We start from the raw sequence: 26,495 nt of genomic DNA, 5'->3' as shown, positions 1-26,495 counted from the left end.
GCATAACAGGAGTCAGTAGAACAAACAGAATACCTACATGACAGTGATGATGAACCACATTCACATAAACAAAAACGAATAAATCAGATTTCACTTAATCTGACTTTAAATCACAGAGATGCTCCTTTACACTAAAATATCTCTCTCCAGCGACACTTTATTTTTAAATCCCAGCTCCTTCTCTTTGTAAAGCCACACCTACTCTCTCTCTCTCTCTCTCTCTCTCTCTCTCGCTCTCTCACACACACAGAACCAGGAATTTCATTTCATTTTGTTTCAGAGAAAACGAAACTCGCACAGTTCTCAGAATCTCCTCTCCTTCTGTCTGTCTCTTTTTGCTCTCAGTGTGTGATTGCACAAAAAAATGGCAGAGGTTGGTATTTCAGACCAGAATCAGTTCATCTGTCCAGTGTGTCTGGATGTTCTGAAGGATCCTGTAACTATTCACTGTGGGCACAATTTCTGTAAGGTGTGTATTAATGGATTCTGGGATCCGGAGGATGTGAAGGGCATCTACAGCTGCCCCCAATGCAGAGAGACTTTCACTCCAAGGCCTGTTCTACACAGGAACAACATGCTGGCTGAAGTGGTGGAGAAACTGAAGAAGACTGAACTCCAAGCTGCTTCTCCTGCTCACTGTTACGCTGGACCTGGAGATGTGGAGTGCGATTCCTGTATTGGAAGAAAATGCAAAGCCACTAATTCCTGTCTGGTTTGTAAGGTCTCCTATTGTGAAGATCATCTTAAACCTCACTATCAGTCTCCTGCCTTTAAGAAGCACAAGTTAGTTGAAGCCTGTGCAGAGCTCCAAGAGATGATCTGCTCTGAACATGACAAACTGATGGAGATCTTCTGTCGTACTGACCAAAGCTTCATCTGTCATTTGTGTATGACAGGTGAACATAAAGGTCATGATACAGTTTCAGCTAAAACAGAAAGAAATGAAAAACAGGTGAGAACTGGACATCATTTTTCTTTTCCAAGCCATTTTATACAAATTCTATTTCTAATCTAATCTCTATTCAGTGGATTTAATGGTTTCTCTGACTGTCATTCTCTGTGAAGTAAATTTTTATTTCCAGTCAAAGGGTAACATGTAAATAAATGTAAAAGAGTTCAGACCAGTCAATGTGCTTTAAACAGCCAACACCCAACAACCTTCTTCCAGCATTTTAAACTAAAGTGCTCACGTGACTGTGTTAAAGCTCTGTCACTGGAGATCATATTTCATAACCCCATTTAATAACCACATAACCCCCATAACCCCATTTAATTCTACAAATACAAAAATCTTTATTGTAGAACTTTATCTTTCTGAATGTGAGTGGATTTGTGGTCCATTTCTGAAAACGTCTTTGGGATGAATGATCCTGATTCTGGAAAGTTCAAATCTCTGCAGAGATTTTGGTCAAAACTCCGTGTTAATGTGAACATCGATGAGATTAATAAAGTTCAAAGCCCATGTTCACTGATGGTTCCTTTAATCCGGTGGAATTGGGTGTGGTTTTGAATGTACACACAGCACCTTAAAGAAGTAAACCTGACTATGACTCTGGATTTTACTGCTGAACAAATAAATAACTCTCATGAATCCAGATGTGCACTGTGCATGTCCCCCCCCCCCCCCCCCAAAGTCTCTGAGAAATAAAAGGAAACAGTGATGACGCGCACTGCTCTCAGATCAGTCTGTCTGTGTGTTAATTTTAGTTAGTTCTCGAGGTGATATTTGTAGTTTTCATTGAAATGTTTTCATTGATTTTTTTTTTCATTTTTAATTTCTCTTTTTAATTTTTGCTATAATTCTGTAGAACATGATTAAATGTATTTTTAAAATGTATTTTATTTGTTCTCAGAATGAGCGAAAGGAGGAGCAGATGAAATCCCAGCAGAGGATCCAGGAGAAGCAGAAGGAGGTGCAGCAGCTGAAACAGACTGTGGACACTATTAAGGTGAGGAGTGAAGAGTAGCTGTGTTTCAATTAACCTGCTTAAATACAGTGGCGGCTACAATTATTGACACCTTAACCATCTTTTGGCCGTTGCAAAAGTAGAAAATACTTTCAATATAAATTGTGCATGAATAATTGCTCAAACTTCCAATAGAAAAAAAATGAGTTGATTCCCAATTACTTAGCGTATCAGATCACGTGATGCCATTCCACAATTATTGACAGCTTTGTCCACAGTTATTGCCACTGTTTCACAATTATTGACATCCAGATGATTATTTTTTAAAAAATAATCAGTATGTGGTATTAAGTTAACAAAACATAGTTTTTATTGAAAATGTGTTTTACATAGACTTATATTTAGTACATAATATCTTTTATATAAATATATGGATGTCGGTGCTTACGTACTAAATGAGGAAGTAATACTAATGTTTGAAAACAAATTAACTGATGTTTAACCTGTCAGAAAATCTTTTTATTCCACTTTCTACCTACTTTCTAAGTATTTTCACATTTCACATTTTGTTAATCATTAATTGTTGTTTTTAATAATTTCTAGTTGAAAGGCTTCCCCCAGCTGGAATGGTCAACTTCTCGAGACCAGTGCCCTCGTGCCACCTGCAGAATTCTGGGGCGAAAAAACACCGCAAAAAAACAGAGATCGGTTTCACTGCTGTTTATTCACAGTTTTCTCGGCAAAGATGAAATTTTACAGACAACTTTTATAACAAATTATAATCTCTTTCAACGGCAGCTGTGTTTATGTATTGTCTATCGAATATGTGTGTGTGTGTGACCTCAGAGAGGGGTGGGTGTAAGATGTGTGTGTGTGTGTCCTTGGTGTGTAGAGGGTGAAAATGTGTGTGTGTGTGTGTGTTATGTGTGCGCGCATGTAAATGTGCTAAGTCTTGTGCTAAGTCAGCAAATTACATCTTAATTTCATTAATATGTAGTAAAACAATCATAGGCAAAACATCCCATATCAAGAATATGTTCTTAACAACTCAGCATTTACAATTTATCAAGAATATGTCCTTAACAACTCAGCATTTACCATTTTAAACAAAGACATGTTTATGTCTAGTCTAGCAAAGTAGGTCAGCACTTCTCTACTTCACTGGAGGAAGGTCACAAGCCTAGGATTCAGAATTAAACTCATAAAGTCTTAACATCTTAACAATCCTAAATTACACTCTGCAATTATAAAACTAACTTAAATCATGGCTTTAAATCTAACACTAGTTCTGTAGTTTACCAATAAAGCAATTGACATTGTAACCACATGAAAATCCAGTTCAAAGGTCGCATGTAATTCCTCGAAACAAAATATAAAATGTCTCCTGATATTGTAATATGTGGTAGATATTTACAACAAACTGCAAAAAAAAAAATCTGAATATTTCCAGTGTAGGTGCATTTGGTAATTATTAAGTGATCTCATTAAATCAGTCTCATTAAATTTGAAGGTTAATAATTAAAATGAATCAGTCTCATTTGAATCGTTTGAAGTGAATCACTCAAGTGAATCGTTCAAGTGAATCGAATCAGTGAATCATTCAAAGTGAATCAGTGAATCATTCAAAGTAAATCATACCATTAATCCTGGTGCTTAATAGTAAATTACCAAACAGCTAAATTATGGTATATTCCAAATTTTTATTGATCACTTACCATATTACATAACTTATATGCACCTTTTTGAATTCTTTGAGAGATTGGGTGACTTCGAGTATATTAAGCACACAAATAAAACAGTTTGTTTAATAAATGAATTTATTATAACAAAGATAAAAATAAAATGAATAATGTCAGCAGATATATTCAAATATGATATGGTGTATGTGTGTGTAAGAGCGTGTGTGTGTGTGTGTGTGTGTGTGTGTGTGTGCGCGTGTGTGAGAGGGCTATAAAGTTGGAATGTTATCTGTGAAAGGGGAGAGCGAGTGTGTGTGTGTGTGTGTGTGTGTGTGAGAGAGGGCTATTGTTAGGATTGCGCTGTGTGCTGTTCAGATGCGTTACCAAAGGAGTACTCCTGGGACAAACGAGAACAAACCACACGAGTTAAATCAATCTGGTTTATTCTCAGCCGTGCCCAACGCGCAGCTGCGTCGGGGCGTTTATATACACTCCTCGCAGGGAGTGTCAGCAGTGGAAAATTACAGAATGTGCTTTGCACACAGTCAAGGTCACACAAGAGTTATGCACAGTTAACAGGATGTTTCACACGAAAACATATACAAAATCAGGATATGAAACGGGAACAGAACATGTGGAAGTGCAAAATGTACAGAGCAGCACGTATTGTAGCTGGCCTAAAGTAAACCCTAAACTGTTACACTAAACGACAGTCACCCTTGGGCCGCGCATTTACAAGAGTAGGTTTAGGAGTATTCAGGATTATATTCTTACAATCCCCTCTTTAATACTCTGACGCAAGCCCAGAGTATTATTCACACCCCAGTCGTGGCCGACACAGGGACATAACCTGTGTGCGAGATCATCATATTATATATACGATCCATGCAACAACGGAAAAGAAACGGGCCACACAGGCATACCAGAAGGCCAATAAACACAACGGGAATGATCATAGAGATATAAGGAGCCAGACCTCCGAACAAAACGTGCAACCACCCCCATCCCCAGGGCGAGCTAGCTTGCTCGTCCATATGTAAATCGTGAGCTACCTGTCGCATCTTTCCTAATTGTTTTGCAATCTCCCTGAAGCTTTCGTCGTCCTTATTAGGAACGAAGGTACAGCAAGAGTCGCCTATCATTGCACAAACACCGCCCTCTTTAGCGAGAAGTATGTCTAAAGCCATTCGATTCTGGGTTGTCATTAAGCGCAGCGCCGTTAGTTCGACGCGGATGCCTTCCATAGTGGCGTTAGTAGCATTAACAAAGGTAGCAAGACGATAGTGAGTTACTTCTAGTTGGTTCCATACCTGTGTTAGACCGTATTGTGGGACCAACGATTGCCAAAATTTATTCCATTTGCTTTCTAATTGATGTTCACGAGGCGGGAAAAAATCGTCGTCTACGGATCGCCGCCTTCGGCCCGTATTGAGAACCTCAGGGACGGGCACAACAGTAAATGCATGCTGGACCTGAACCAGGGCACACAGGCCGCGTTGAAGAGAGGGAAGGTAAGACCACAACTTACCCCGGTCGCAATCCCAATACCAATCTGGTAGCCAGATCGGGTGGTCAGAATTAAACATGGTACGTCCCGCCGTGTCCTGTTTCAGGTTAAAGGTATATTGACAACGGCAGCCAGGTAGACCTTTCTGCCAGGGGGAAGAAACATTTTTCCGGATACATACGGTTGGGTTCGAAAGACTACAGTGATTGAACGCCTCTCGGTCTACTTCCGTACTGTTACCTTCATATCGATGAAAGCATACTGAATAATTCATAGAGGTATCCCAGTGTATTGACAACCTTACCTCTGGGTCTGTATTGTCTGTCAGGAAAACCTTAGTTTGATTATACGAGGGCCACAGGCTGAGCCATGTCATATTAACCTCAGAGTAGTTAGACGGGGCTATTCGGACCGGAAAGGGAGCGCTGCTGTCATGGGGTAACAAAGAACACACATAGCAGGGTTTACTCATATTCATTGATGTTTTTACAGTGAAGTTTACATATTTCCAAAACTCGTTATTCCTTGGGTCCCGGTGTATTGCTTGTGCGGGTAACCCTGCCCCAAGCGTTGAGATCAGCACGATGATGAAGAAAGTCATACTGGTCACTGACTTTGTTCTCTAATGCTCACAGGGTGCAGACGGCGAAAAATGTCACAGGCTCCCGTGCATTTCAGACTCTTCAGCCCAGAACTTTGCAAGACTCACCAACCATCCCCTCTTTGTAGATCAGCCGAAACTGGATTGCTCCAGATGCTGGAAGGGGATCCCTGAAAAGGCCGTCAGCTATTGTCACAGCAACTTTCTGAAACACAAAAGTCTGTTAAGCATCAACAATATAGATGTCTATTACATTGGAGCCTTCTTTATTCTGCTGGCATGGATCCACTGTGGAAAAAGGTCCGTTAGCACAGCCGTGCGAGTTACAGCGAGTACATCGGTGGGCCCACTGTAGGGTGACTCCTCCATGGGAGCGTTTAGTTTAGCAAATCTCTTTACTAAAACTCTGTCCCCTACCTCAAAGGGGTGAGTGTGTGCCTCTGGAATGGGAGGCTTTTTGGAATTTACTCTCGCCCAATACTCATCCAGCACCCGCATGAGACCCACCGCGTACTCGCTGAGATGTACTTCAAGATCACCCGTTCCTATAACCTGCATGCCTCTACGCCAAGGGACAGGAAAGGGGAGTCCCATGACGAGCTCGTACGGAGATAAATTGTCGAGAGCGACCTGAGCAGTCATGCGCATATCAGCAAGGACCAACGGTAAAACTTGGACCCAATTTTTCGTGCCTGCGTCTTGCATAGCCTTACGCAACTTACCCTTAATTGTTCTATTCGCGCGCTCCACAATGCCAGAGGACTGTGGATGGTATGGGATATGAAAACGCCAATTGATCTTGAGGTCTTTACATAGCTCCTGCGTTACCTTAGAGGTGAACGGCGTTCCCTTATCAGAGTCAATTCCTACCGGAAGACCGTAACGTGGGATAATTTCCTGTGTAAGTTTGTTCACTGCTGTTCGGGCGTTCTCTTTGCTACACGGGAAAGCCTCAATCCACCGTGAAAATTTGTCAATCATGACCAAAAGGTATTTGAACGGGCCCTGCTTTGGCATGTGAGTGAAGTCGATCTGCCATTCTTGGAAAGGCGTGTCGGGTATGGGAAGGTGCTGATGTACCGCGCCTGGTTTAGATAGATTATTCTGGGCGCACGTTAAACACTTGTCCAGAATGTTGTGTGCGTCTGTGTGCAAATTATTGATGCAGAATGTTCTGTTCATATCCTCCACTACCCCTCTTCGGCCGCGATGAGTGGGACCATGGAACTCGCGGACGAGAAAGGGAGTACAGTGACGAGGTAAACAAAGACGGCCCTGTGCGTCAAGCAAAACGCCACTCTTCTCTGTCGCGCCCTGGGCGTCCCAGAACTGCGTATCTGCCACAGAGGCCGAGGCCTGGATGGAAATGAGATCTATGTCAGGTAAGACAGCGCTAACCATGCGATCAGTAGAAACTAAAGCGCAGTTAAAGCCTGGAGGCAGGACACCGGATGCGGCTGCAGCTTTAGCGACTCGATCAGCGAATGAATTGCCCTTTACTTCAAATGAGTCCCCTCTTGTGTGCGCGCGTGTCTTAACAATGGCCAACGTGCACGGAAGGAGACAGGCAGTGATTAAATCAGTAACAAGTGAAGAATGAGAAATGGGCTTACCGTCAGCTGTCGTAAACCCCCGAGACGCCCAAATGCGGCCGAAGTCGTGCGCCACGCCGAAAGCGTAGCGTGAGTCGGTGTAAATAGTAACGTCTGTGTCTTGAGCCAAAATACACGCGCGAGTCAAAGCATAGAGCTCCGCAGCCTGAGCAGAAGAAAAAGGCAAAGAATGAGCTTCAACAATTTCATCAGGGAGGCGACAAACAGAGTAACCACACAGGAACACACCATCCGCAGGGCGGGAACAGGAACCATCTACAAAAAGAGAATCGCCTGTGGAAAGAGGGGTGGAGTGTAAGTCTGGGCGGATGCTAGTCTCAAAAACGATATTAGAAAGACAGTCATGTGAGTCAAACGCAACATCGTCATCCTGTGAGTTAAGAAGACGCTGAAGAGCGTGGGCGACAGAATCAAACGACGAGGAGGGCTTAACAGTGAGATGCTCTGTGGCCAAAAGAATAAACTCATAGCCAGAGCGATGCTGAGCAGACAAATGCTGAGTGCTAAGATTCCGCAGAATGTACACGACGTCATGTGAAGTGTGTAAAATGAGCGGGTGCGACAAAACAAGTTTTTCAGCGTCCGTGACCATGAGAGCACACGCAGCAACAGCCCTAAGACAGCCAGGAAGCCCTTGTGCCACAGCGTCAAGAGTTTTAGACAGAAACGCGCAAGGTCGCATGCCCCCCCCCGTGCTCCTGAGCCAGCACCCCAGAGGCGGTCCCCTTCTGATTGCACACATACAGGTGAAACGGCAAACGATAGTTCGGCAGCCCGAGAGCAGGGGCGGAGCACAAAGCTTGCTTCAGAGCCTTGAAGGCCGTTAGCATGTCCTCAGTCCAGACCAGGGGCTGAGTCAAAGGATCTGAGTGACTTATAGCTGAACGCAAACACTTGTCATAGATTGAACAGTCAGGGATCCATTGACGACAGTAATTGATGAGGCCCAGAAATGCCATGAGAGCGTGCTTGGTTGCAGGCACCTGAGTGTCCATAATGACTTTAACGCGTTCCGGGCTAAGCTTCCTGGAACCCTGGGAGAGGTCATGTCCCAAGTAGCGAACAGTTGTGAGGCAAAACTGCAACTTCGTGCGGGAGACCTTGAAACCCTTCTGCGCCAGGAGTGTGAGGAGAGACAATGTGGCGGCAGCACAAGCGTCTTGATCCTCCGCCGTTACCAGGAGATCATCCGCGTACTGGAGCACCGTGGAGCCCCGGGGAAGACAGAGATCAGCCAGCGCGTCCTGCAATACGGCAGTGAAGACCGCCGGTGAGTCAATGAAACCCTGTGGCAACCGCGTCCACGTGTATTGTCTTCCCCTGTGTGTGAAAGCAAACAGGGGCTGAGTCTCATGGCCCACAGGAACACTGTAAAAGGCAGAGCACAAATCAATCACAGAGAAATAAGCATGGTCACACGGAATAGAAGACATAAGAGAAGGAACGTCAGGGACCACTGGAGCCACGGGAACGATGAGTTCATTTATTTTACGTAGGTCTTGAGTGAAGCGCCATGTGCCATCCGGTTTTGGGACCGGGTTCACTGGGGTGTTATACGGGCTGACACAAGGAACCACGACACCTTGCTGCAAAAGAGATTTTAGAATATTGTCAATACCATTGAGCTTACTAGGAGACAGAGGGTATTGTTTAACATAAACAGGTGTAGAGTGTTTAATAACAGCTTCATACGGAGAGCAGCTCACAGAGCCCACATCGTCCTTATGATCCGCCCACAGGGTGTTGGGAAGAGCAGAGAGAACAGGGGAAGGAGCTTGGTTTTGGAATAGCCTTTAAAACAGGTCTCGGGGTGTAAACACCCTTTGATTTATCCCATACCTTCTTCATGTCAAACCATTTACCATACCCTGCGCGCATATAAGGGCGGTCCCAATCCGGATCGCCTAAGCTTTCGTAAATCATACGGTGCACTGAAGCAAGGAAGCCTGGATTAAACGTCCCATCACGGGGATACGATGGAATCTGAGGATTTGCCTCCGTCCACCCAGCCAAATTGTCCAGCCACGGCGTAACGTAATAGCCTAAACCGCACCTATTCATCCATTCCGCCGGGGTGTCTGTGACCTCAGGTTTAGGATACGAGCCCCCCATTGTACAGTAAAGCAAACGGATCTGAACAGAAACAAACAGCAGATATTTATCCAAATTTCTATAGCGCGCTCTTCCTGGACTCGAGCCAGGGAAAACAAAGCCCTCCTTAGGGCGCTACGGAGCTACTGCCAACCAGGTAGTCAATCAAACATGTCTTACCTGATTGAGAGTATCACGTCGGGGTCACCAAATTGTTAGGATTGCGCTGTGTGCTGTTCAGATGCGTTACCAAAGGAGTACTCCTGGGACAAACGAGAACAAACCACACGAGTTAAATCAATCTGGTTTATTCTCAGCCGTGCCCAACGCGCAGCTGCGTCGGGGCGTTTATATACACTCCTCGCAGGGAGTGTCAGCAGTGGAAAATTACAGAATGTGCTTTGCACACAGTCAAGGTCACACAAGAGTTATGCACAGTTAACAGGATGTTTCACACGAAAACATATACAAAATCAGGATATGAAACGGGAACAGAACATGTGGAAGTGCAAAATGTACAGAGCAGCACGTATTGTAGCTGGCCTAAAGTAAACCCTAAACTGTTACACTAAACGACAGTCACCCTTGGGCTGCGCATTTACAAGAGTAGGTTTAGGAGTATTCAGGATTATATTCTTACAGCTATAAAGTTGGAATGTTATCTGTGAAAGGGGGGAAGTGAATCCCCGTGGTTCGCCTTGAGACAAAGGAATTCTACCTACTTATAACATTATCAAACTCCCTGAAATCTTGATAAGGTTAAGATGTGTGTTAAGGAGATTGAGGATATTAGTAAAAAGAAGCATGCACAGCCTATCTATTAAAACAATTGAGATAAAAAAAAAACAGAACAATCAACAATTCAACACGCTGCATGTCGAGCAGTGTAAACAATAAACCTGGGTTTAAATTCACACTTTCAATAAAAGCTAAATTCCTAAGACTGATCTTTATGCCCAAAATTTTGACAGTCTCACTGTATTTCCAGTATCTCGCTTATATGCAAGATTAGGGAGATGTTCTAAAACTTCTGAGTCTCCTGGAGCACGTGAGTCGATTCCGTGAGTCGATTCTGTGGACAGAGAGCTTCTCTTGATCCGACGACAGTCGTGATGAAAATCAAAGTCTCTGATCAAACTGATGTACACAGCACTTCAATCAGGAGGAATTCTGGTCGCTCCTAATTATAAATTGACTGCTCTGAGCTGCAGTCATACGTACTTAATGAATGAAACCGGTTGTAACTCACTGAGTTTAAAATCGCGCGATCTTAGAGTCTACCGTGGCCAAAGGTAAGACAAAGAAAAGCGCGAAACTCTGATTCTTGCAAGAAAGAAAAGAAAAGACGTCTTTATCTGGTTTTCTGGTCTCTTTATGCGTCCAGACCGCTTGGAATCCGGACACCAGAGAGAAAGAGCAGAGCATTCCTCTTTTCTCTTATGCCTTCAGAAAGGACGTGGTGGTGATCCCGCCCCGGCGTGACACAGGTCAACGCGGAAGTGGGCTGATGGGAAATGTAGTTTCTAAAGGGACTGTACCTACACCAGCATGTAATTTTTTATATGCTAGGAAGTTAATTCTGGTCTAATTATATTTATTGCAATCATATTCCAACTACTCTATAAACATTCCATTCTGTTATGAATCAGAGAAAAAATTTATGATAAATCACAGCACTTTTATTTTTTTAAAGTACTTCATCTACTTCAACAATGTTACACAAAGCTTGATCCATAACAGTTGTAAATGTCACTTAATTCCACAGGGTGTCGATAATGGTGGACACCGGTAAAAGTGATCAGTATTATCGACACCTCATATGACTTCTCAAATGCGCGTTTAGATACAAAATGGTGACTCTCAAATGAAAGAGCAAGAAACAAAGTAGGTTTCGACAAGGAGATCATGAAATATCGGTGAATTTGATCAGTAAAAACATGTCCATGATCTTTCCACCACGCTTACCTGCGATGATAACGTCTGGGTTTTCCTCAACTTACTGATCGTGCTAAAAAAATTCCATCTCAGATAACGAGCTGTGTCATCAGATGACAAGCTCAAAGGGCGAGGGGGGTCTTCCGGTTGATTAATTAACCAATAATAACTGTTGGAACTGAAACTCACCTTTGTAAAATTGCTTTTTTAAAATTGGTAAATCTGAAAAGGTGTCAATTATCATGGACTGTCGATAACTGTAGCCGCCGGTCCAGTGAAATAAAAACAAGGAACGTGTCAAGACTTTATGACTGCTGTTCCTTTTTTGGCCATATGGGGTCCTCAGTGTCTTTGTTTGGTCTAATTATCTACTGTATGTACTGTATGTACTGTGTTCACCTGAGTCTGGTTTATGTGGCTATTTCAACTCCTCGCTTTCCTGAGTTCTTTGGTCAGTTTTGAGTTGATATTCTGTTCAAGCCCAGTAACTAAGCCTGTTTTTGAGGATTCACCTTTTGTTGACCCTTGTCTGCCATTTTGGCTTGTATTCTAACTTTGACTGACACTGGATTTTGACCCATGCCTGGACAATACTCTGATTTATTGTCTTCTTGCTGTTTGGATATTCCTGTCCTGCGATCAAGTAAAAAAAAAAAAACCCTCATCTGCTTAAAGTGCATGTCCTGGACCAATTTCGTTTTTTTTTTTTATATGAAAGTATGTCCCTTTACACACTCATCCAGAAGACTAATTTTGCACAAGGCCATCTGTCTACAGCAGAAAAAAAATAACAAAACGCATCTGGAAAAATCCCAAGGGAGTCTGGAGCCAGATTCATGACGCCACCTGCGGAACCACTAGGAGGCTGCGAGAGCTTGCACAGTTTCAGTGCACAGCCTGTGTAGACCAAGTTTAGCAGCTAGTGATTTTGCAATTAAATATGGAATTGTCACCTGATCACAATGTTACTTCACCTTTGGATGAAGAATATAATGAGATGTCAGAATTATTTCTTACCCTGGCAACAATCAACTTGTGAATTGCTGATTTTCTTGGTTTTTTTCTCGGCTCTGCTTGGTCCTCGGCTTCGAGGGCCTCAGTGGATGCGGCACTTCGCCTTCTGTCAGGGAAGACGAACACGGCTGGCTCCTTTGGTGACGCTGACACACATGGAGACAGTGTTGCTTTGGGCATTTTGACAGATGGAACTGTGCCTTTTTTCAGATCAAGTTGCCTCGCGAAGCCCATTTCCCACTGCAACTAGTTCTCAAAGTCATTGGGCCTTGTGAAGTGACCACCGCAAATAATGCTGTAGTCTGTAGCATGTAGCCAATTTTTCCGGGTGCCTCACACGAAGCGCTCACATTTCTCTCTCATTGTCCGGTCTTTTGGAAAACAATGAGTACTAATCCCATCAAGATTGGTGTTGCCACACCCTCCTATGATACATCTGTTAATCATTTTAATAATTACGTGATAACGTTGAAGAAATTTGCAGAAAACCACCAGGTCATTTTCTCATAAAAATGGCGTCCCACACGTGACGTCATGAAAATCATTGTTTGCCGGGAAATCAAAATGGCAAGTTTTTTCAGAGTCGGACCAATTCGCCTCAAATGGCTTGATTTCAACTGAATTTTTCTGGTATTGCGCAAGGTAAAATAAATTGCACAAAATGCAAAATGTGACAGATATTTGACCAAAGTTTAATATAAAATAGGAGAATTACATTGATCTTGCTCCTAAAGTTACCCGTGATTATGCACGTTAACCTCATCAGTCTCTGCATCTGGGTGTTATAATCCCACCTTGTGGCACAGGGGTAGAGCTCTGGCCTGTTACACCAGATATCCAAGTTCAACCCCAGGTGAACCTGACAGAAGCAAATACAGAATTTTCAAAAGCCTCCCAAATATTGCAAAGAAAGTTTTTACACTCGCATGAGGTGGTTTTTCAGATAATTCAATCAAGCAGTATTTCACAAAAATGAAATGGAAACACATTTTCTCATTTAAGTCACATGACATGAGGAGCAGATACAACTTTTCTGAAAAAGAGATCTCTGACAGGAAGAAAAAACCCAAAACCTCCCTTCAGAGAAACACAGGAGATTCGCAATTTCTTTTAAAAAATCGCTTCTACGTTGCATAAAACTACAATGGCAACTTGGGTAGAGAGATTCTCCTTAAGACACACATACAGAGTGTTTATTTATTTTATAGAGAGTTTCCCATTTGACCACCACGTACGTGTGTGTGTGTTCTAACAGAAGCTTTCACAGGCAGCAGTAGATGACAGTGAGAGGATCTTTACTGAGATGATCAGCTCCATGGAGAAAAAGCGCTCGGAGATGACGGAGCTGATCAGAGCTCAGGAGAAAGCTGAACTGAGTCAAGCTGAACGACTCCTGAAGCAACTGGAGCAGGAGATTGCTGATCTTCAGAGGAGAGTCACTGAGCTGGAGCAGCTTTCACACACAGACGATCCCATCCACTTCCTCCAGGTAACACTCACTGTCTGATCTACAGAGGGCGCTGTTCCTCACAAAGTTTCCTCCTAAAAGCTCATTACAGCAACAATAAATGTTCCTGTCTGAGATCCCAAGTGTGTCTTTGGTCTGATTCAGTCTGAGATTCATTCGTTCCTCTCCTACACTTTTCTCCTTCTCTATTCTGTGTTTCCTCTCTGTAGAGTTTCCCGTCTCTCTGTGTTTCTCCTGGATGTGACGACTCACCCAGCTTCACTGTCAATCAACATCTCTCATTTGATGGAGTGAGGAAATCTCTCTCAGATCTGAAAAAACGAGTCGAGGAAATCTGTGAGGAGGAATTCAACAAAATCCATCTACAAGGTAAACAAACAAGCATTTGTTCTGTATCACAGTAAAGAGAGACATAAAATTAATGTAACGGAAATAAAACATAAGCAGGAACAAAACTGCATCAAATCACAAGGCATTAGTATTAGCCTCAGAAAATACATGTGCCAATTACAAATAAATTTCCCAGATAAACAGGACCTTAATCACAAATCCACAAACTAATCTCATTGAACTTTACACATAACAAATATGATGAACATTAGATCAGAACCGAGGCCTTAATTCCTCCATAAAATCCATCAGAAAGTAAAAACACACACATTGTCAGAGCTTCAGCTGGGAAAAGGTTTTTTTGCTTGTTCTCATGATCCTTAAAACTGTTTTCGTGTCATTTTTCAGTCTCCATTTTGTCTCTGTGTCTCTACAGCTGCAGCAGTTCACATGATTTTACCCTCAAAACCAAAGAGCAGAGAAGATTTTCTGCAGTGTAGGTGTAAAACACACCACACACACAGTTCAGCTCAGAGGAGGACCGCCCACTTGATGGGCTTTCTTTCTTTCTTTCTTTCTTTCTTTCTTTCTTTCTAAAACACACAGAATGTATATCAATAAGTTTATTTATATCACACACAGAAATCTAATCCATACGAAGGATAAAATGCTGCCTAGAAATAACTAGTAATCTAATCTCACTCGGCAGAAAAAAATAATGGATTACTGTTATAAAGAATAAAACTCGTCACACAGAGACAAGGAAAAAATGCAATATTTCAATAAATAGAAAAAAACAAAAAGAAGTAAAAAATGAAATGACAGTGTGAGGAAAAGAGAAAGGAATGCTGATCTGAAGCGATAATAGTACTTTTGATAAAACAATTGAAATTGCTGAAGCTAAGACTCTTTAAAGATTCATCAGTACTGTTCCAGAGAGTCGACTGTGTGTGTGAGAGAGAAATAAGAGTACGCACTGAATAACAAAAAGGCATATAAAAAAGCCTTATGACGTAAGTTATTTCAAAATGGAACATTGTGTGAATTATAATGTAAAGCAGCAGAACACCGATGTGATGTAGAAATTAATGCTGTACATTTCTCTGAGCAGTAAGTGTCGCTAGTGAACTCTGTTGAATGCACTGAGCTCGATATAAAACCTGGAGGGCTCCGAACCCATTCCCCTCTGTAGAGACGAGTGAAGCCATCTGGACGCCATCTTACCACTCACACCATGTGGATTGGTTTGTGTGTTAAACCGTCGTATTTGATCAAATTTGCCCCAAGAAAAGTATCTCCTGAGTTTTTTCCTTTCATTCCCTCCTCTTATTTTCTCAACTTTACCCCCCATTCCTTACATATCTTTATAGCGCTTCCCTTCATTGCTACTGTTTATTTTTTTCTTTTCCAGTTCAGTCTGATCATTTTTTTGAACGGCTCTTTTCCTACTATAATTATTTTTAGAGATCATTTCAGTTGTTCTCTTATACAGTGTATCTTTATTTCATATATTTCTTCTTTCTTTATTATATCTTTATTATATCAATACAAAAGCTGTATGCTACTTTTCTGTTAAGGACAGAAACTGGATTATTTTCTAATGTTGTTTTCCATTTTCACTTCATTCTCAAAGTCATGTCTTAACAGTATTTATTGGTTGCAGGCTGCATGACAATGACCGTGACCAATAAATACTGTTAAGACATGACTGTGAGAATGAAGTGAAAATGGAAAATAACATGAGAAAATAATCCTGTTTCAACAGCTGTCCTAAATAGGAAGGAAGTATTGTACAGCCTTTGTGTTGGTATAATAAATACAAAGGATGGAAGAACTATATGAAAGAGAAAGATGCACTGTATCAGAGAAAAACTGAAATAATCTCCATAAAAATGATTATTGTGGTAAAAGAGCTATCAAAAAAATTGATCGGAGACTGGACTGGAAAAGAAAAAAATCCCCACAAAGGGGAGCACTATAAAGAGATGTCAGGAATGGGGGGTGAAGTTGAGAAAATATGAGGTGGTAATGGGGGGAGGGGTCAGGAGAAACTGACCAAATTTGGGGCACATTTGATCAGATACGATGGTTTAACACACAAACCAAATACACACGAGGTGAGTGGTAAGATGGCGTCCAGATGGCTTCAGTCTGACGAGCCCACGAGCTCCAGATTTTATATAAAGCTCAGTGATCATAACCGAGGCTTCGTTTGTCATCGGTCACGTGGTTTTGTCTGCCACGCCCCCTTCTACTCCATACGCGCTTCAGAGCCTCACGACAGACAGGTGTCTCACACACACTTCTTATAAATCCTGCGATTAACATCTAACCTCATCTCATTATCTCATTATCTGTAGCCTCTTTATCCTGTTCTACAGGGTCGCAGGCAAGCTGGAGCCTATCCCAGCTGACTACGGGCGAAAGGTGGGGTACAACCTGGACAAGTCACCAGGTCATCACAGGGCTGACACATAGACACAGACAACCATTCACACTCACTCTAAATTGACTGTAGGTGTGAATGTGTGTGAACATCTAACCTGTGGATATTTTATTGTTTTAGATTTCTGTTATCGGACTCTGGATCCAAACACAGCACATCCTAACCTCATTCTGTCTGAGAAGAACAGAGCGGTGAGACACAGTGAGACAGAACAGAGATACTCTGATCATCCAGAGAGATTTTACTCCAGGTGGCAGGTGTTGTGTAAGGAGAGTGTGTGTGGACGCTGTTACTGGGAGGTGGAGAAGAGGGGTGATGTGGACATATCAGTCTCATATAAAGAGATCACCAGGAAAGGACTGAGTTGTGAGTGTGGGTTTGGATACAACAGTCAGTCCTGGAGTCTGGTGTGTTTTTCTTCCTTTGTCTCTTACCGACACAACGATATTAAGACTGATCTCCGAGGTCCATCATCCTCCAGAATAGGAGTGTATGTGGATCACAGTGCAGGAACTCTGTCCTTCTACAGCGTCTCTGACACGATGAGGCTCCTCCACAGAGTCCACACCACATTCACTCAGCCTCTATACGCTGGGTTCTGGATTGGTTCTGACTCATCTGTGAGGTTTTGTGATCCGATGAAAAAATGAAATGTTGGTAAAAGTTGAAATGTTGAGTAAAATTATAACTGAGGTGTCAGATTGAATTTCTCCCTGAAATACAAAGACACTTTTGTGTGCAGACCTGTGGCACTAATTAATTATTATTTTCAAAGTGCTTCTGTTTTATAGATTAATTCTAAATGAATTACATATAGTGGTGCTTGAAAGTTTGTGAAAACAGGGTGCCCACTCACACCTGATTGTCATCCCATTGATTGAAAACACCTGACTCTAATTTCACCTTCAAATTAACTGCTAATCCTAGAGGTTCACATACTTTTGCCACTCACAGATATGTAATATTGGATCATTTTCCTCAATAAATAAATGACCAAGTATAATATTTTTGTCTCATTTGCTGAACTGGGTTCTCTTTATCTACGTTTAGCACTTGTGTGAAAATCTGATGTTTTAGGTCATTTTTATGCAGAAATATAGAAAATTCTAAAGGGTTCACAAACTTTCAAGCACCACAATAAAAATGTCTTAATGTAGGATGTTTCTAGAAAAAAAATAGTCTCTTTGAAAGCATTTGTTTTAAATCTATGCACTATTATGAGATTTGTTATTGTGAGAAACAGAATTTAAGATGTAAATGTTTTTTGCAAAATCGGTTTCTTCAGAAATAATCAACGTTTCTCAAACTACCACATCTTTCTGTCCTGCTGCTGGTGGAAACACACCCTACTGTGTGTCAGAACATATTTAAATTTTTAACCATTTTCTGTTTAAGAAATGCACTTAACAGTCAGACCCCTTAAAAAATAACATTTAAAATATGGAATAAACACTCATTTTGCAGATTTTGGAATCTACACCTATAAAGATTATTTACAAATCATTGTTTTCAGTTTTAATTTCAATTTCAGCATACGATATCTTTTTTCTGACTTGGGACTGTATTTCCTCTTGGATGCCTGATTTAATGTCAGTTTTTTTTTTTTAATGTTATAAACTCATTTGTAGTAGTTTCTTGTACTTTAAAACTAACAGATGTAATCAATTAAAATAATAAAATACTGTTTACCTATCAGGGCATTAAAACTCAAACTTTTCCGTGTGGCTACTTTTCTCTTTCTATTTTCATTGAAGGCTAAATGACGACCATTAATCAAACTCAGGTTTATAAAAGATGCTTCATAAACTCAAGATCCAAACACTGTGTCGAAACAAAACTGTATTAATAAGAGATCAGTTTAAATCCCAGAGGGAGCGCTCGCGTCTCTCTCCATCACTACACACTGGGAACTGCACACACTTCAGGCCTCACACACCACACACTGGTTTCCTGTGAGGCCTTCACTCATGTGCAGCTCCACACGTGCGCTAGCGTACGGGGAAAAAACACAAACACCACCGATCCAGTATCGTCAGGATTCTCTGTTCAGACAAATATACAGTACAAAAAAGACAAAAAGCAAAATAAAACTACAGTTTCAGATGGAACAGCTGGAAAAGGGCTGATGATAAGGAGAAGGACGCCTGGGATCCAGTCCTGTTCTAAAGGAATGCCATAATTAGGCGTAAATCATGATAAGATTTAAAGGGATCATCCAGTGGATTTATTCTTAAACTTATGTTTAGTAAAAGTATTCATAGATTTCAACAGTCAAACATTCATTTTCGGAGACCAAATAGTGTTCAAGAAAAATTTATTTTTATTAAAATACCAGATGGGCCTCCTGCGGAAGTGATGTACACGATGACGCGGCGTAGTGGAAGCTTGGAGCAACTTGGCTGTTTATATCCTCTGCTTACATCGTAGTTTTGCTCGTAGAGTTCGAACGAATCATCTAATGAGATGCTTTCATCTCCCAACAAAGAACACTGGATAATCTGGTTTTCGAAGACAACTGTCTCTCTCTGGATTTCAACACTGACTGGTTCATCTGTTTGCACAGCAATATCCCTCTTTCTGGTTAATTCATGTTTCGAGCATATAAATGAAAATGAAATGGAAACTACCATGCAATTCTGATGCCTCGATGCATCAGAATACCGGTTACAGTTCACCAGGTAAGACACCAATAATATACCAAGGATGGATCCAGACCGATGCGCATGCAGAAATATGTGTCTACCATTGGTATCAGTCATGGGGCATTTGTTTACTTTACCGCTAGTTGACTAAATGGGCTATAGCCACGCTCAACCAACAGACTGGGCCAAGCCACGGTCGTAGTGAGCCGTGGCTGCCCTCTTCGGAAAGGGCTCAGCGTGCTCTACACCCCTGTGAAAATCCATAGCGATCTGGTAAAATTAGTGAAAACATTTCTGCAAATGTGCATCTGTCAGATTCTTGGGCTGGATCCAACCCTGTATACTACAAAGAACCATGGTAGAACAAAGTCGAAATTAACTTCCTGGTGTTGTTGTTGTTGTCTCTCTTGACGCTCAGCACTGCATTGGCAGACTTTTGGAGCTGAACAGTGGGCAAATATTGTTGGCACGGCATCGCCTTTTCTTTCTTTTTATTCTGGAAGCCCCCATGTGACAGCGGGGGCGTGGTCAAGCATCGGCTGTGAATGGCGAGGAGGCAGGTTGAACCAGCAGCTAACATGTGATGAGCTCCACCTGTATCAAATTACCGGCTGTCTGTTTACCTGTGTCTCTGTGTGTCTTTCAGACAGTCAGGAATGAGAGAGAGAGTCATGGCACCCCGTCATGCATGTGTATGTTTGGGCACTGAAAAGTGCATTAAACTAAAAGAACTCACCTGTTTTGAAGCCTGCTTCCTGTTCCTCTGTTTCCCAAAGTTCGAAAGTTGTTACACCCCATTAATCTTGCTTGTAATTCCGTTGATTTGTCGAAATACGGTGATTCAGAATGTTCGGAGCATAAGTAGGGCAATGCAGGCAGATTGTTGTGAGGTCTTCTGATGGCATGAATCCATTTCTTATGAATAGTTTGACAATTCTGGCCAGGTAAATGGTGAAAGGATATCTTCTTGGCCTTCTTTTTAGCATCATTTTGACATTTATATGCTGTGCAATAGAAGGTCCTGGGTTCAAGCTCCGGGGCCGGCGAGGGCCTTTCTGTGTGGAGTTTGCATGTTCTCCCCGTGTCCGCGTGGGTTTCCTCCGGGTGCTCCGGTTTCCCCCACAGTCCAAAGACATGCAGGTTAGGTTAACTGGTGACTCTAAATTGACCGTAGGTGTGAATGAGAGTGTGAATGGTTGTCTGTGTCTATGTGTCAGCCCTGTGATGACCTGGCGACTTGTCCAGGGTGTACCCCACGTTTCGCCCATAGTCAGCTGGGATAGGCTCCAGCTTGCCTGCGACCCTGTAGAAGGATAAAGCGGCTAGAGATAATGAGATGAGATGAGATGCTGTGCAATGAAGCATACTTTACTTATTTAAAAACCTATAAATTTGGTAAAAATACTTGTAAAACTAACAAAACCATGATGTAAGCAGAGGATATAAACAGCCGAGTTGCTCCAAACTTCCACTACGCCACGTCATCGCATATGTCACGTCCGCTGGAGGCCTGTCTGGTATTTTAATAAAAATTCATTTTTCCAGAACACTATTTGGTCTTTGAAAATGAATATTTGACTGTTGAAATTAATGAATACTTTTACTTCACATAAATTTAAGAGTAAATCAGCTGGAGGATCCCTTTAAGATCGTCCCACACCTAGTTGAAATCTGAAGAGGTGAATTAAAAACTAAGGTGGAAAAGGATGAAGTGATTTCATTATAAACTTTGTTTGGATGACTAGAACATTAAAACAACTCCTACATGGTGCATTGGTTTGGATGTGATGTGTGTAAACAGAAAAGAGGAGATGAGAGGTGTTAAATGAGGTCGAGTTTTTCACCAAGGAATTCCTCCACGCTGTCTGTGTTCCACTTGAGGACGTTGAGTTCTTCAGCGATGTTCCCGTTATCATCCAGCAGCTTCAGTACAGGATCCGGAGCCTCGAACGTACTGCAGCACACAAACGAATCACGCCGAATGAACTTGTGTTCATGAAATACAGAATTTACTTCCTCGGCTCAAACGCAGTCAATCATCTGTGTGCTTGTAATGTAGCTACAGTTAAGGGATGCATCATGACCAGAGGTGGAAAAACCCGGGTGCAGAAAGTAAAAACCCTGCCACATTTTTGCTCCAGCCAATTCAATGAACCAGCTGATCCTAATTACCACATCCCCTCAGCCAGGTTGATGAGCTAATTGGTGAAATCACCTGTGTTGAGAGCACAGGCAGAAGGAAAACCTGAGCAGGACTTTTACTTTGTCAATCCAGTTTTTCCACCTCTGATCATGACTTCATCACTTGCCTTAAAAGACATGATTTAATTAAGTAAAGGATTAAAAAATGCACAGAATGAAAAAGTTACACTGCAGATTCCTGACATAAAATGTTACATAAACGTCTCCTCACTTGAAGCAAACTTTGCCATATCAGCGATTCGAAAACAGGAACCATGGGGAAATAAAAACACTGCTGTAAACATTTGATAAGTCAAGCCACTTTATGGATACCCCCTTTTCACCAATGCGGATGTAGCCCATGTGAGCGTGTGAGCTTTATATTCCACCAAAATCCCTTTCTTTTATTGTATTTTCATTGTATATTCAGTTTTGAATGAGTTCTTTTTAGGGAGCTTTTATTTTGGTAGTCGTCTTTTATTTTGACACTGTGTGTGATGCTGTGTTACTGTTATTCGCGCCTCTTTCCTCAGTCGGCTGAAGGCGCTGCTGAGGAGAGGTAAGACTTGGTCGTCGCTCCGGTCGTTGTTGTGTGAAACACGGTAAAACACTAGACAGAGACTTGTATGTTACTTTGTGTAAGTTGCTAATGTTGGTCTCTTGTGTTATAGTGTTTATCTTGTTATATGAATGTATTATTTTTCATTGAGTACAGCACTTTGGCAGTTTGTTAGCCTCATAAGCTAATGTAAGCTAGGCTACAAGAACACGCGGGTGGTTTTTCATGTGTCTGCTGCATTTTTTGTTTCTCCTTTAAAGGTGTGCATGTTAAACCAGAGCGAAGTTGCTGTACTTATATTAATATGTTTCACATAGAATAAATTCCTCCCCCTGGTTGGCAAGGCAGCAGTTGTTTTCATCTCATTCTTTGTTCACACACAACCAAGACACAACACAGATCAACTGCCGGATGGTGTGTCATATTAGGCCGGCTACAGTGGTGCCGTGACCCGGATCCACGCTGCTTCAGACCGGTTCGTCATCGCAATTGGAGCTGTGGATCAACGTCAGCTTGGTCACCAGAGCTTGCTGCGTCACACATGATATAAACAAACTTTCCAGTGCTAACTGAGTAAAAAGTCTTTTGGAACTGTTATCAATACAGTGATGTAACACTTTATGGAAAAGGGTCAATTTGTCATTTTGGTAAATTTTTATTGTGAACAGTCAAGTGTCATAGAAGGTTGAAAATGACATATGTTGGAAAAATGGATGAAGACAAAGTGTCAGATGATAATTTTAGTTTCTCTCTTGGAAGGGGGAGATCAGTCAGTGGGTTATCTAGTAACCCGACCCGACCAGCAGCTAATGTAGATTCCCCAGCTTTTTGCTCCACTCGCTTACCTGGTCATGCAGCAGCTAGTCTAGGCCAGGGAGACACACTTCCAGCTACTACAAACCTTGCTTTGAATAACCTGATAACACACATTGCTCAGCAGGTAGGACAGACTATAAGAGAGCAGTTAAGGGGCGAGTGTGGGGAAAGAGATGTCAGTGGCACACAAGCTCAGAGCAATACAGGCCAGTTACCCAGAGATCCCACTTTCCTCACCTTAGCTGGTGCAAAGTTAGTCCTCCAGTCAGATGTGAGAGAACCTCCGGTTTTCCGAGGAGATGGGTCTGATAAAAACACAGTCTGTAAATGGGAAGAGTTAATGGAAGTGTACCTCAGGAAATGAACCACACCTTTGGATGAACAGCACTCTGAAATAATGTCTAAGTTAATGGGCAAAGCAAAGGACATAGTGAGGATAACTCTGAGAAGCAGCCCGTCTATGAAACCTCGAGAAAATCCAAAGGTCATCTATGATATTCTCAGGCAACATTTCAGTGAAGTAACATACTCATGTATGCCTATGGCTGATTTCTATCGCACAGCTCCGGTGGCTGGAGAGACTCCCGTAGAGTACTGGCTTCGACTGAATAAGGCAGTTGACATAGCAGAGGAGGGCTTGAAAAGACTTGGATGACGGATGGAAAATCCATGTCAGGAGGCAGCCGTGATGTTTGTTAAATCCTGCCCAGATCCCACACTTGCTGCTGTTCTCAAGTTCAAAGCGCCAGATAAATGGGCCGCTAGTGAGATCCAAGAGCGCATTGATCGCTATCAAATTGAAATGAAAGGACAGGTGCTCTCCAAATCAAAGTGCCTTAGATCAGTGACAGCTCACGTCCATACTCCGGCACCTGACGACTCGGCTACAGTCTGCCACACAGTAGAGTCACCCGTAGAGAGTGAGAACAGTGCAGCATCCAAACCCCCTTGTAATGATAACTGCCTGAAAATGCTAGTCAATCTTTTTGACCGAGCACTGTCACAAAATAACCATGCCGTGTTCAAACCAGTTTCCTCTGATCAGTTTCAGCATCAATCCTGCAGAGTCTGCAAGTCTTCCGAGCACTCCACTCTAGCACACTGCAGTCAAATGCGCCTATGCTTAGCATGCTTTGAGCCAAACCACATCAAGAGAAACTGTCCTAATCGTCAGCTCAGTCAAGGTCAGCGCACCTCCTCGCCACAGAACACTCAGCCTTTAAACTAACTGGCCTGCATTTGGTGAGGGGATGTGCGGGCACAAGAGAAAAATAAACCCTTGACAGTGATGTTGAAAAGCATTATATAGTAGCATGTGGTGCAGCACCGGCTGGTGCTAAGGTAATAGTGCAAAACACACAGAGAGTGGGACCTTTTGATGAACTGTTTTACACCCCTGTTGCCATGAATAACACATTTCAGGTGCAAGGTACAACTGATCGTGGTAGTGAGGTGCGCAGTGTGACAAGAGCTGCGTTGTCTTTGCCTACATGGTTTTATCTAAATTTTGATTTAATTTGATCAAACTCCGGTTGGAGTAGGTCACTTTTGAGACTTTTTTTTTTTTTTAACATTGGCAAAAATCAAGCATGAAACGTGGATTAATGACTCTTGGTATCTACATCGCTGCATTGCTTATGTTATCAGCTCATGCCTGCTGGTGTCCACAACAATGGGAACACGCAGGCTTATCTACTTCCTGTTCTGCCGGGACAATAACTTTTGGACATCATATAATTTACTCAGCCATTAATAAACGTGCAGTCATGTCGTCAGCTAAATCAACTAAAATAACGAGTGCAAGCCACCGATGGAAGCGGCATTACCCATACAAACATTTGTCCTACCTGGCCTTCATGCTACTCCTCTCTGGGGATATCCAGCTCAACCCTGGGCCTACTTCAGTGGATATATCCTCTCCGGATCAAGCGGCATGGAATACACAAATGAAACCAACGAAACCGGTAGGATCTTGCAATGCTCTCCATCTGAAGTTGCAACAAAGACGTGACTGTCTTTTTATTCAAACCGTAAATCATGCGAAGATCCTCTGGAATCCTCGCGTCAAGCCGATGGGACTTTTGGGAGGGCATCTGAATGTTCGGAGTATTATATCCAAGACTGATTAAATTTATAAACTTTTGTCAGACTCTAATCTGGATTTTTTAGGTCTATCCGAAACATGGTTAACGCCGAATTCACCAGACTCTGTTTATGCTGTGCCAGGATATAACATTTATAGACAAGACAGACAGACTGGAAGAGGCGACGGCCTACTACTATACATTCAGGATTGCTTTCGAAGCACTTGATATGAGCTAACTGTAAACTTTGAATGCATCGCTGTATCTGTCTCGTTGTCAGAGAATATGTCGTTTATAACTATCTGTCTATATCGACCACCATCATCAAGCAATTCTTTTTATGATGAATTTAAATCACTTGTATCAATCCTTGAACATACTGGGAAGGAATTTATGATACTTGGTGATTTCAATATAAACTGGTCTAGCAAATCAGACAGGAAAAAACTTAAATATATCACTGGCAAATACAATCTTTCCCAAATGGTTAATGGGCCGACTAGAATCACACGCTGTTCCAATACACAGATTGATCTGATATTCTGTAATCGACCAGAGAGAATCACTACATCATATAATTTTATCACTGGTATTTCAGACCACAATCTAGTGTTGGTGTGTCAAAAACTAACAAAGAAGAGGTTTATCTACAAATATGAAAATAAAAAGATATCATACAGAATACCAAAGAAGGATATGCAACTGTTCGAGGAACAATTAAAACTATTAGATTGGTCTGATTTTGAATATGATGACAGGCCTATAAATGATAAGTGCACACTTTTCTTAAACATTATTGGAGGTGTGAAAGATAAATTTATGAAGTGTACACATGGACGTAAAAAATCCAATCTACCATGGTTAAATGAAGAGTTATGGAGCCTTATGAGGAAAAGGCATCATGCACTTAAAACTGCCATAAAAAGTAAATTGGACAGTGATTACAGGATATTTAAAGGACTGAGGAATAAAGTAATAAGCATGCTCCGTAAATCTAAAGCAAACTTTTTTTTATTGATCTTATTAACCAGGCAAGAGGTAATGGCCAACAAATATGGAAACACCTAAATACAATGTCAAGAAAAGTAACAAAAGGAAACCATCCACTAGAGTTAAATATTAATGGAAATATTTTAAGAGATGACAGCGAAATTGCACTGGCTTTTAACACCTTTTTTAAGGAGTCTGTTGAACAATTAGCAACAACTTTTGGTCATAGGAATGTGCTCATCTCTCCACCTAATTATGAATACCCAGTTTTTAATCTCCAAGAAATAAATGAAGAAGTGATAAACAAAATTTTAATTAATCTTAAAGGATCTAATGCTCAAGATGTATATGGTTTTGATTCCTCCTTGTTTAAGAATAATGCACACGCACTTTGCAAACCCATTACACACCTGGTAAATATGTCCATTAATGAGTATCTGTTTCCTGATGCTTGGAAAAAAGCTGTGATAATACCTATTTTCAAAGCTGGGGAGACTACTGACGTGGCAAACTACAGGCCCATAAGTATACTCCCTATTATCTCCAAGGTAGTTGAGAGGGTTGTCTTACAACAACTCACTACCCATCTTAATTTGTGCCATGCTCCATTGCATGCAATGCAATTTAGGTTC

At 41.8% G+C, this 26,495-nt stretch overlaps 2 protein-coding genes across 2 annotated transcripts; one reads left to right on the top strand and one right to left on the bottom strand.

Moving 5' to 3' along the window:
- The first annotated feature begins 364 nt into the window (after positions 1 to 364).
- On the top strand, positions 365 to 17,530 carry LOC132864447 (tripartite motif-containing protein 16-like). Its single transcript, XM_060897861.1, has 6 exons — positions 365 to 952; positions 1,854 to 1,949; positions 13,603 to 13,836; positions 14,025 to 14,184; positions 14,582 to 14,641; positions 16,712 to 17,530. Exons 1-6 carry the CDS (start codon positions 365 to 367, stop codon positions 17,239 to 17,241), a joined length of 1,668 nt encoding a protein of 555 aa, XP_060753844.1. The 3' UTR covers positions 17,242 to 17,530.
- Positions 4,013 to 9,755, bottom strand: LOC132864436 (protein NYNRIN-like). Its single transcript, XM_060897851.1, has 3 exons — positions 9,579 to 9,755; positions 8,291 to 8,893; positions 4,013 to 7,452 (listed from the first exon to the last, which is right to left on the bottom strand). The coding sequence occupies exons 2-3, from the start codon at positions 8,738 to 8,740 to the stop codon at positions 5,944 to 5,946; spliced, it is 1,959 nt and encodes a 652-aa protein (XP_060753834.1). The 5' UTR covers positions 8,741 to 8,893; positions 9,579 to 9,755; the 3' UTR covers positions 4,013 to 5,943.
- Positions 17,531 to 26,495: the final 8,965 nt, after the last annotated feature.

This window comes from Neoarius graeffei, chromosome 17 (genome assembly GCF_027579695.1).
Source record: "Neoarius graeffei isolate fNeoGra1 chromosome 17, fNeoGra1.pri, whole genome shotgun sequence".
Classification (NCBI taxonomy): domain Eukaryota; kingdom Metazoa; phylum Chordata; class Actinopteri; order Siluriformes; family Ariidae; genus Neoarius; species Neoarius graeffei.
This window is presented reverse-complemented; position numbering and strand designations above follow the sequence as displayed.